At 46.5% G+C, this 12,778-nt stretch overlaps 1 protein-coding gene and 1 pseudogene across 1 annotated transcript; both read right to left on the reverse strand.

Annotated features, from left to right (window-relative positions):
- Positions 1-684: 684 nt before the first annotated feature.
- LOC103638032 (transcription elongation factor 1 homolog) lies at positions 685-1,233 on the reverse strand. Its single transcript, XM_020544531.2, has one exon. The coding sequence runs from the start codon at positions 1,123-1,125 to the stop codon at positions 799-801; it is 327 nt and encodes a 108-aa protein (XP_020400120.1). The 5' UTR covers positions 1,126-1,233; the 3' UTR covers positions 685-798.
- A 9,848-nt stretch (positions 1,234-11,081) lies between these two features.
- LOC103639768 (osmotin-like protein) lies at positions 11,082-11,787 on the reverse strand (annotated as a pseudogene).
- Positions 11,788-12,778: the final 991 nt, after the last annotated feature.

Raw genomic sequence — 12,778 nt, forward strand, 5'->3', positions numbered from 1 at the left:
ACATATATCAAATGTACAAATCCAAATCTTGTGATGAAAAGAATATACTTATTTATATATTTTTTCCTTTATATTTTGTGACATTTTCTTCTCTTTCTTTGTTATTTCCCATTTCTAAATATTCAATTTAGGTATTAAATCCTAAATTTTTAGATATTAATTTATTTCTGTCCCTATGATCACTATTATTATTAAATGCACAGCGAAAACTCTAACATGATGCACAAGTTATTCATGTGTCATTTGTTAATTATTCACTTTTAGGTTTGGATGTTAACATGTGCTAATAAATAGAAGTCACACAAATATGGAGATCAACTCTATTCTCATTATTTATAACTTGGGTATTACAATAACAGATCTAATCTAGAGCGGAAAAAATATTAAAATGAGCACCGCGGTTTTGTCATTGCTTGCACCTATCGTAATGGTATATCATAATGGTATTATCGTTTCAACTGTCCTAACCAACCTCCGGTACTAAACAATTTTTTTATAAGTTGTAAACTACTAGAAAGCAGAAGAGTTTCTGAGGTTTGTGAAACTACACTAACGGGAAAAAATGATGATCTCAAGTCGTTGCATCCGAAGCAGCGTTTTGGTTTCTGAAGAGAGTAGACAGATACGAAGATTGAAGACTAATGTCACTGCATGCGCTTACATCGTTCAAGCATCACCTCGACGACGAGAAAGGATAATTCAGAGTTTCAGACCAATTTCGGGCTCCAGCAAAATGAAAAAAAAACTACGACATATGCATAAAAAGCAGGAGACGGGGATCTGCAACTGCAAGAATGATCATGAGCCGTCGTCTTGGGTCTTCCTCCTCCTCTTGGCTTCGCCGTCAAGGTGCGGCCGGGGGGCGACGACGCCCTCGTTGGCTTCCCTGCATGAGTCGATCCACTCGCTGTAGACATCGATGGGCTCCGTCAGCGCGTGAGCCTTGGTGGCGTAGGACTCCGTGCATATGCTGCACGACGCCACGGCGAACGGCCGGCGTTCCTTGAGAAAGATGTCGCACTGGACGCTGCCCGGGTGGCTGCAGAAGGGGCAGGTGAAGTCGGTCTCCAGCTGCTTCTTGGGCTTCGCCGTCAGCTTGGAGGTCCTCGACTTCCTCTTCCCCATCGCTAACTCGCTGGTGCTGCTGGTGATGGTGCTGCTGCTGGTGATGACGACGACGACGGATCTCGAGCGACGATGGACTCGAGAGGGCGAAGCGCAGCGCAGATGGTGCGGGCGATGAGTTGCGTTGCGTTGCGTTGCATATGGGCGTGGTGTTTATTTATATACGCAACTCCTGGAGTCCGATACGCGGTGCGGGGCTGATCTGTTGTGGATAGAGGTCCCACCTGTCCAAACAAATCCCATCTGGAATCCACGGTGGAGAGCGTCAAGGACTCCATCGACGCCGTTCGTGCAGAGCTATCCAAGGTCGAGGACCGTTGGCACCAGATCAGCATCCTCGGCTCTCACCAGATCAGCATCCGATGGGGCACCACCTTCCATCTCATCCACATTCCTCCATGCTTCGGTTGAGTTCAATTCTTCACCAGATTTCCAAAACACAAACTATCTGGGACAGTTACCTAAACTTATTTTCCCTGAATTTGATGGCACTCACCCCAAACTTTGGCAAAAGCTCTGTAAGTCCTATTTCCACATGTATATATGGAGTCGATCCTATAGTCTTGGTGGAGGTCGCTACTATGAATATTGAATTTCATTGGGTCTGCTGCACGATGGTTACATTCAGGTTCAGCAGAGCCTCACCCATGTGTCCTGGCCTGAATTTGGCTTCATGCTTATAGAGCGTTTTGGTAAAGATCAGTTCGAATACCTGCTTCGCCAACTTCTGCACATCCGTCAGTTTGCTCGACCTGGTACACTATGATTTTGTTTTGGTTATGGATTGGCTCAGGTCGCATAGTCCTATGTAGATTCATTGGTCAGATAAGTGGTTGATTATTCCATATCACAACTCCTCCATCAAGCTGTTGGATATGGGTGCTCCAGAATCCAGATATGCAGTGTGCAATAGTTGAAGTGTGATCACTTGAGTTGCTTACTGACAAAGATCAGGCTATTATCCTTGAAGTGCGAGCCGAGACCATTCTCATAGCTCACTACTCTGCCGCCTGGCTCGGCTCGCACAACCACCGAGCCAGACCGAGCGGGGCTCCCCTATACCTACCGTAGAATTCAACAATTGTTTGCTTGGCCACACATGAAGCTGCAAGTTCGGGACTTCGTAGCCTCATGCACAGTCTGTCAACAATCCAAGCTAAGCTAGATAGGCTTCAACCTTTGCCGGTACCAAGTTAGGCTTGGCAGGTGGCTTCACTTGATTTTATCCAAGGCCTTCCTCGTTTACTGCATCTTCTTCATCCATTTACTGCATCTAAAGTGGCACAACTCTTCATGGCCTCCATATATAAGCTTCATGGTATACCTGAGGCACAACTCTTCAAGAGCTCCTTCTCGCAAGAACTGTTTAAGCTTGCAGGCATGAGCTCCTCCTACCATGCACAAACGGATAGCCAGACCGAACGCGTCAATCAGTGTCTCGAGACTTATTTACGGTGTTTCGTGCATTCCTGTCCTCACAAACGGCACCTCTGGCTTTCTATGGCAGAGTTTTGGTACACCACAAGCTTCCACTCGGCGCTCGGCCGCTCGCCGTTTGAAGTGTTGTATGGCCGGCCACCTCGGTACTTTGGGATCACTCCACAGGATGCCGTAACTAACATTGATCTTTCAATTTGGCTTTCCAACAGGGACCTGATGCTGCGCACAACGTCAAAAATCATCTCCAGCGTGCCCAACACCGGATGAAGCAACAGGCCAACCACAATTTGGCTCTGACCGCGAGTTTGCCGTGGGGATCTCATGTACCTGAAACTCCAGCCCTATATTCAGACTTCTGTCGCAACTCGAGCCAACCACAAGCTGTCGTTTAAGTATTTTGGTCCCTTTTCAGTGCTGCACAGGGTGGGAACCGTGGCTTACAAACTTCAGCTTCCAGCCGACTCCACAGTTCATCCGGTGTTCCACGTCTCCCAGCTCAAGAAAGTTGTCTCTTCTAAGCACCCGGTGAGTACCACACTACCTGACGACACAGCTACAATTCAGTTCCCAACCCAGGTGGACGATCTCGCGTGGAGGTGATTCCGTGGAGCAAGTGCTGGTGCGTTGGTCAGGATTCGACGACGCTTCCTGATCTTTCAAAAAAAATAAAAAAACCTGGGAGGACTACACCGCCCTGCGATAACAATTTTCCAATGCCGCCGCTTGGGGGCAAGCGATATCTCAAAGAGAGGGGAATGTTAGCACCTCGGAGGAGACTGACAGCAAAGGCCGGAACACGATAAGGAATGAACAAGACTCTTCAGCACAACAAGTGGGCCAACGCCTAAGGAAGACCAACTCGCGCTTCATTTTTTTGATAATGGAAACATGAGTTCCGGCTTTAGCATGGTAATGCGTACAGCCAACACAAGATAATTATTACATCCGAGAAACGTTGCCTGGATAATATAATGAAACTAACTTAAATAAGCAAAATAACGAGAATGTAAGGGGAGGGTATTTGTGCTGTGTGGGTAGATGTCCAGAGGGGGGAAGATTTTACTAGCTAGCTACCTTCTGTCTACGAACTCGACGGCTAACGTGAACCTTCTTCCTCCCCAAGCTATCCCTCCCTCTACTCCTCCGATCTCCTATGTGTGCTTGTCCTAACAAAAAAGTTAGGAGAGAAATCAGTAGAAGTATCAAGTGTTTTTTTTTCTGGCAAGTGAATCAAGTCAGTTTTCGCTCAACTGCTTAGTCCGCTTCTGCTTCTCTAAGCATGTTTCAGGCTACTCCTCATTGACAAGAGCTTCCATTTCTTGAAGCAAAAGATCCTAACAAGTGGATTGCACATGCATGCAACAACTATTTCACACATATCTGAACCGAACATATAAATAGAGGAATTGCACATGCATGCAACAACTATTTCACCTCACCGCTATAAATAGAGAAATAATACCATACATTACGCACACGTTGTTGGACAGAATATACTAGAATTACTACGACTTCGAAGGAGCCAAAAGCAAGTGACCAACCACAACAATTTCTAAACTTTATCTATTGCCATCAGTATGAGTGTATGACACTGTGATCTGGTCAGCATGTGTCATGCATGCATCAACTGTTGGATCAACTGCCATCCGATGTGACGGTGCACTGCATTGTTGACTAGTGCCCGCTAGTTTCCTGCTGAGAGCCGAGGCAGAGACCGAGGTGTTGTCCGTACGCCCGAGCCCCCGGGGGAGAGGCTACCGTAGTTGTTGTAACAACACCAATGTATGGGCTAAAGACTTGCTTACGGGGTGCTTCAGCGTCCTTGCGCGAGATGACGTTGAGATTCCCTGCTGCGCTTATCGAGGCTAGAGCTCTGCTCGAGCGAGGCGGAAGTCTTCTCGAGGTGTTGGACGAGCCATCCCTTGATGTGCGCCACAGTTTGGCGGAGTGGTCGTTCGCAGGATTCACAGCGTAGTAGGTGGTCGAGGCCGAGCTCGGGTGAGGTGGAGAATTCACCCGATGGATGGAGCGGCGGTGACCTCGGGCGAGGCGGAGTTCTCCCGAGGCGGGAGACTCTCGGGGAGACGCCTCAATTTAATAGGTACCTCAGAAGTTTCCCCTCGGGGGTTTCGTCCTTACCTCTCTGAGTGCGTTCTTCGGGGGATAATTCGGGTGGTGAAAGTTTGCAACAACATAAAACGAGTGGTCAAAGTTTTTAAAAAACATAAGTTTGCAACAACTATCAGGACTCGTCATCTTCAGTCTTCTTCCTCTTGGCTTTTACCGAGTGCGACCAGCGGGCGACGACGCCTCGTTGGCTTCCCTGCTCGTTTTTTCACCGGCCATAGCAATGGAGGTGGCCTCAGTTTCACATGTGTGTTCGATCGGTTGCCCCTCGTTCTCCTATACCAAACGCTGCCGTCGCATTACGTGTTAACGAAGCCACACAAAGATAATAAACCAGTAGATCAGATTTATAGATGAACATGTTAGGATGTGTCCTCTACACTAGCCGGTTAACAGTAACCGGCTAGTGTAGAGGACACATCCTAACAATCTCTCCTTTGTTCTCTACATATCTCACACTCAAACTTTTATTAATTCCGTCCTTTAACAATCTTCCCTGCTCGTGCATTCCTGGCCGTTGATTTTGATCCAAGGGCACAGAATAAGCCTGGAAGCACCCACCTGCGCGTGGGCCAGAACGGCGACCCAGGCCCAGAATATACTAGAATTGCACATGCATGCAACAACTATTTCACCTCACCGCTATAAATAGAGAAATAATAGAGGAATTGCACATATAAATAGAGGAATTGCACATGCATGCAACAACTATTTCACCTCACCGCTATAAATAGAGAAATAATACCATACATTACGCACACGTTGTTGGACAGAATATACTAGAATTACTCCGACTTCGAAGGAGCCAAAAGCAAGTGACCAACCACAACAATTTCTAAACTTTATCTATTGCCATCAGTATGAGTGTATGACACTGTGATCTGATGAGCATGTGTCATACATGCATCAACTGTTGGATGAACGACCATGTCTACGTTTTGTTATATGCAAGCAACATGAATGAAGATTGAAGACCAATGTCACTGCATGCGCTACAATTCAGAGTTTCAGACCACTTCCTGTCAAACAACGCAATTCCGGGCTCCAGCGAAACAGAAACTACTACGACATTTCTATTTTTCTATATATTAAAGCTTGACGCAAAACTCGCACCTCATAACGCCACATAGGCCCAACTCACATCAACCGTCAGATTCTGGTTCGACGGTCACGGACTCATGGATGCCTCTCATCCATCAGCTGCTCTAGCGCCGGAACATTCCAGACTTCGGCCGAACAAACGTTGGAAAAGGAAAAAAATATTTGAGTTCTTCTGGCTTCTGCCTCCCTTCTTCTCTCCATCGACAAAGCCCGCTCTCTCTCCCGGTCTCAGACGCGACCCACCGCTCCTTGCGACGGCCTGCTCGATCCTCACACATTGGATGCAGGCATGCAGCCCCGACCGCGCGAGGGCCTCAGTGCCACCGATGAGATTGCGTCGCCCGGCGCCATGCACACACTGCCGCCCATCGTGCCCGGTAAGTCTCCGTCATTGTCTCCAACCCCGACCGCAGCGCGTTCCTGAAACTACGCCACCGCGGGGTACACAATCGCAGTGATCGGTGCGTGCGCCCGCTTGGACACGCTGCGTCCCACGTGGTCCCGTCCTGGAAACCTCGCGAGCGCGATTCAGGGAGAAAACTAGAAAAGTAAGACGCCGGAGTTTACCAGCAGGCAGGGTGAAGGCGACGAAGCACGTACTTTCTTCTTCGTTTCCTCGATGTCTAGCGTTGTGAATCGCGTTATTTGCTCTCGCCGTTCCATCAACAACACTTGCGTGCACTGTTTCCGTCGTATTTGTCCTCCTCTCCATCTGCGACAACCGCGAGCTCCTCGACTCACGCCGACATAGAGTACCCAGCGTGCCGACTGACGCGTGCGCCCACGGCCTGCACGAACACTTTGTCCCGTGCCGCTCGTTGTGCGTTGTGCTTCTTCCCTTCTTCTCTGTTCCACGCCGGCACGAGTTACACCATTGTGTCGGCCGACTCATGCACGCGCGCCGGCACGCTGCGCTACCACGCGAACTATGCGTTGCTAGCTCCTCCTCCCCTTTCTCCTCTGGCCAGACCGGCGTGTGGAAGAGAAACAGGCCAGCACTGTCAACGCACAGGTAAAGTTCACAAAAACGTTTTAAATCCTTCTAAAGCTTGTTTGCCTATATTACTCTTTTGATCATTTGCTCCCACTAATATCACGTTTGATGTTTCTGTTTTCTAGAAGGAAAAGGTGGTGACATCGCGAGTGCAGCTGACCCCAAGGTCTCTGCTCAAATGCCAGTAAGGTGGGGGAAACTTTATCGGCGATATGATATCCGATAATCCCGATTTTCCTATTTATCGGTGACCTCCGATATTTTTTCTCTATCGGCCGAAATTTTCAAATTTTTAAAATTGACACTATAAAATGTTCAAATTAGAAGTTAGTTGGTCTATATATCTTCTCACTTTCTTCCAGAACACTAAAACCCTAAATTTACTTGATTGGATGGTATGTGTTGTTTTCATTTGTTAAATATCTATATATATATAGTATTTATGTATATAATATATAGTATTTATGTATCAGAAGCCTTGGGCTTCCAATAAAACAAGAAGCCCTGACCTAATAGTCTATTCCGGTTCAGTTCAACCATAACCGACCACAACACCACTCCCATACCCTATGTCCATACAGTTCCTCTCACACATTCAGCCGAAACTGTTGCCTAAAATCTGAGATATATAATTTTTTTTCTAGCCCCAAAACAAACCCTAATGGTGGCTGCTGCTGGCTTCCTAATCCCAACGCCTCCACTGCACCTCCATGTCTCCACTAATCCGCCCCTGCCTTGCCCGCCGGCTCGTCGTCCGACATCCCGCTTCCACACATGTCGGTGGCCACAGACCTGGCCCTACTTGCAGCGCTCGCACCGTCGCGCGCTCGTTCTCCTTGCCGTCCGCCCCTGGCCCTACCTCACCGACTCGCGGGCGGCGGCGGCTCCACTCAGGATGCGGCCACGCCTGACACCTCCACCTCCACGGCTGAGCTGACGGCTCCACTCCACCATGGGATACGGGCACAGCGCCGCTGCGGCGGCTCACCGGCTCCAACCTCCGTCCTCCGGTACTCCACTGTCCGATCGCAAATGCTCCTCCATGGAACGGCTGATGGCTACACACACCGGTATGTATCCTTCCCTACTATCTTCTCGGTGCTCTGGCTCCTGGGATCACGGTTCCTCGGGGTTGGATGACATTATTCATCCGATGTACTGATACAACGAGCAGCATGGTATATGTATGACATTATTAGCTGAATTAAGCAGAGTATTCTCGAGCAGAAAAGGAGAAAATAAAAGTTGAGTAGAGTATTAAAGTGGGTCAAATTTTAGGCCGTATCATCAGTAGGGTCGATTGCATTTTCTGTAATACCTGGGCATGGTTGAACTACTCTCAAAGTACCACGGCTCTTCTCCAGCAGCGTCTGGTTCTGGAGCATCAGCGGCGTGTTGCTTTGAGTCGTTCAGGAGCAGGTTGCCTTCGGACCTGATGTACCTATCGCGCTTTGATCCCTGTCTGCTACTTGCATCAATCTCTAGTTCGATTTTTTCAGAGAAAAAAACAATGGTTTCGATGGGACATTCATAGTAGGAAAAATAAGAATATACTGTTTATTACATGTTCTTCCATGTTTAAGCTTACTTGTGATGATTATATTTGGTCTCTAACTTTACTGAATGATGACCGTGATTGCTTGGAGTTGACTACATTAGTGTTGTGCAATGTTCGTATCTACAAATTGAACTTTTCATATATGGTAAACTAGCAAATATACTATTGTAATTAATGTTAATTGTCAGGAATTATTGCACTGATTCATTTTAGACTATAACTTAGGTGAATGGGCACTATACCGAGATTGCTGGGATTTGTCTAATTCAGTATTGTACCCTGGTTTGAATGTACTAACTGAAAATTTTTATGTTTATAATTTAGTCAATTGTTATAGTGAGCAGCTAGGGCTTACAATACCTTCTGTGGAAACTGGAAAAATTGTAGTTAGATTGTGGCCTTGAAAGTTCTTTTTAAGAGCCAGCGCAAGCAATCACGGTTGAGCATCAGTTGCGAGCCGGCGACACGAAGAGGAGATTCAGAGTCATCTTCATCATCCTAATATTCTTTGCCTCTATGGGTACTTCTATGATGAGGTAAAAAGCATATCCACATTTCTAATATAGAGTTACCATTGCTTCATTTATATTCCAAAACTAGTCATAATTTCTTTGTCGTGAAATTCTTAGACCTAGGTTTACGAAATCCTAGAATACGCTGCCAAGGGTGAACGGTATAAGGAACTAACAAGGTGTAAACATTTTTCGGAGCGATGTTCAACGATTGTAAGTTGATGCTCTATAGATGTTATTTGCAAATGCTCTATACATGCATGTTATCTGCTTCGACCTATTGCCTCTCATCGTCCTCTCCCCTCGTGTATTTGCCCCGTCCCCTATATAATTTGTATATTGCTTTATGTTCTTTCCTTTTATGCTTTTATGCTGATATGATCATGCATCAATACCCAATGATTCAGACTCATCTGTTGCTTCTATGTCCTTACATGAACAACATCAGTAGGTCAGTCATCTAGCTTTTTATTACTATAATGAGCACACATGGTCCGTCAATGTGAGTTTCTAATTCCTAAATACATCTTTTTATGCTAATTTGAATATTTTATTATGCTCAATTACCAGATATTGCGTACGCTCCACGTTGTAAACATGTAGACTACTAATTCTACATTGTTTATGTTCTTCCTTTTTATGCTTTTATGTTGATTTGAATTGGTTCTTTTATTTTAATTTACAAGCAGCCTGGTTTAGGATTCATGAAACAATTACAATAGAAACTAGGTCAGAAGCATAAAAAATCTTCATGTGGGTATCTTATGTGACTTCATTACCTGATTCTATTTTTCAATTTGAAATATATAGTTTCTTGAAAGCACAAACCTTTACAGACTATATACATTCTCCACCTGACAATAGGATTGAGAATAGTTGCCATGGCGGTACAAATTTTTGTTCACGGGGAGGTACTCACATTGCAGCTAAATCAAAAATATTCTTTGAGCTATTTTTTAAGTAAATTTCTATTTTTGTTTGGATTTGGTCCGAAAGAAAGGTGTATATCTCAACAGACTTGTGCAGATATTCATATATGCACCACGTGAACAACTAACCATTTTTGATTTTGTGTTCCAGTAAGCAATCTATTACTTGTTAGCTTTTCATAGAGGTCTGTCGGTTATTAGACTTCGTCTCAAATAATCAATCTTTGCAGGCATGGTCTTGAAATGAATGGTGGAAAAGGCATAATCGTAGACCCAAGTCGAAGGAGACAATAGGGGTTGACATGTTCAAGGCCGAGACCTTTGCATCCAGGCGCAGTCATAGTGTTCGACGCTTTGTGTGTAAGGCAATGTAAGCTTGGCTATTTTTTATTCAGATGTTAGAATTTGAGAGGGCCTTCATTGATTTCTATAACTCAATATTGCATAAAAATGAAACTGTTCTTCAAGTAATTGGATGGAGAGGGGCTTATAGCCATAGGCATCTGTTTGTTTGCATAGTCTGAAACTGAAGTGAACTTAGGTAAGCAGGGGATTCAGTGTAGCATGGCTTTAGATTAAGGATTCAGTTGAAAAGAGAGCTGAGTTTTAGTGTAGCAGGGTGTGTATTTTTGCACCTTTTCGTCATAATCTCATCTTCTAACTCAAGAGATTTTTCTTTGGTAATCTGATCTTCTAACTCAAGTGTGCATTCAGTTTAGACTATAGGTTATGTTAGTCATAACAAGCTAGAAAAGATGATCATATTAACAAGGAAAGATCATATTAACAGTTCATGTTACGTTTGTAGATATGGACCTCGATGGTTTTCTCCACATTAGGAAAGCTGGAAGAGCCTTTTGAACTCACTTTTTTTGCTAACAGTGGTGTTATGGTGGAACATAGTTTTGAGTATATGTACCAACAACTAAAATGTAAACACGACATTATCATAGTTGAATACATGAATAATTATCTCTTATATCTTATTGTAAAATCTAAAACAGTTCTCCTGTAGATGGTTAGCTTGCATTTTACGCTACAATTACCTCAGATCACTTCTTGTTGTATTTTATACCAATTTACGATATTTCTTGATGCTTTTTATGACAATCTCGTGCGCAGAGAGATATATTCGGTCTACATTCGTCATTATGAAATCTATACTACTATATTAAGGCTGCAAGGGGGTAGCCTGCCTCCCCTTGTTCTGCCTTCTATTAATCTGGACCGTCCGCCCTATGGCTGCTACCCGGACCGTCCATCCTATGCCCCTACCCCGCCCGCATGCATCGCCCCTAGATCCCCCTCGGTCGTCTCCCCTCCACGCGAGCCACAACCGACCCCTCATCGCTTGCTCTCGCTATTGCTTCGTGGGTGAGCGAGGGGCTGTCGTGCGGGTTGGTTAAGGCCTGCAGGCACTCGCGCTTGAAGAACTCCGAGTACTTGGAGGCGCGATAGGTGCGCGGGCTGTTGTACATGTTGCAGCAGCACAGCTCGTCGGTGCGGAAGTCCTCGCAGCCGCTCTTTCACATAAGGACGCTGCCGGCCGGGGAGCGCAGCTGCAGCTCGCCGGGGCAGGTCTCGGTGAGGTTCTTGCGGCAGGCGAGGACGGGGCAGTTGCCGTGGCCCTCGTGCGGGGTCACGGGCAGGCCCACGTTGAAGTCGTCCACCACGCTCACGTCGTACGAGGTCTGGTCGTTGCTGTGGTGGAGGTTCACCTGCGCCAGCGTCGCGAGCGCCGCGCCGCCGAGCCCGCCGCACTAGAGCCGCCCCGCCGCAGTCGCCCGTGGCTAGTGGAGCTGCGCGTCGGCGCCCGCGCAGCCCATGCGCGCCCAGATGCGGCCAGACCAGGGGTGGCCCGACGCCGGGAAGGACTTGTGGGAGAGCGGCGGGAGGAAGAAGTCGCCGCCCTCCAGGACGTCGTGCCTGGAGTTGGCCGGGCATGGCCTGGATGCCCGACCACACCGGGTAGGGGCAGTTGTTCACCACAGTCAGGGTCATTGGGCGTAGTCGGCTGAATTAAATGATTTTTCCTTTTAGTGCAAATATATTATATATTTTTTGAACCATGAAAACAAATGGTATTAACTTTTTATAAAATAGATTTTAAAATCACTTGCGAACTGTAAACATACTATAAATTAAGGAGATGTATTGATGTTTGTTCATTAGCTTTCTCAGGTCAGGCCGACTTTCAACCAAACAAATATTACCTCCCAACTTGCTTGGCCAGGCACAGCTTTCAACCAAATTAATTTGCTCTAAGTTAGTGAATGTGTTAGAGACTATTTTCAAAAGATTATGTTGCTCGACGGAACTCTCGTGATGGATTTATAACATTCCAACTTGGCAACTATCACGCTGACGCTATCTTTTATGTTGGCCATGCGTCTGTAGACGACGACGTCGAACACGTCCGCTTTCAAAGTTGTTACCTTCAAGACGATGATCTTTGATCTTTTTTTCAAAGTAGCTTTAAAAAACAATTAAAAGCTATCCAACGTTCACCTTTAAGATTTATGTACATATGTAGATACATGATGACATCTATTAGCTTAGGGCGTATTTATAATCTCTACTACCATGAAGAACGCAAGGGGGTAGGGGTGAAGGCGACGAAGCACGTACTTTGTTCTTCGTTTCCTCGATGTCTAGCGTTGTGAATCGCGTTATTTGCTCTCGCCGTTCCATCAACAACACTTGCGTGCGCCGTTTCCGTCGTATTTGTCCTCTCCGTCTGCGACAACTGCGAGCTCCTCGACTCACGCCGACATAGAGTACCCAGCGTGCCGACTGACGCGTGCGCCCACGGCCTGCACGAACACTTTGTCCCGTGCCGCTCGTTGTGCGTTGTGCTTCTTCCCTTCTTCTCTGTTCCACGCCGGCACGAGTTACACCATTGTGTCGGCCGACTCATGCACGCGCGCCGGCACGCTGCGCTACCACGCGAACTGTGTGTTGCTAGCTCCTCCTCCCCTTTCTCCTCTGGCCA

Source organism: Zea mays, chromosome 9, assembly GCF_902167145.1.
Source record: "Zea mays cultivar B73 chromosome 9, Zm-B73-REFERENCE-NAM-5.0, whole genome shotgun sequence".
NCBI lineage: Eukaryota > Viridiplantae > Streptophyta > Magnoliopsida > Poales > Poaceae > Zea > Zea mays.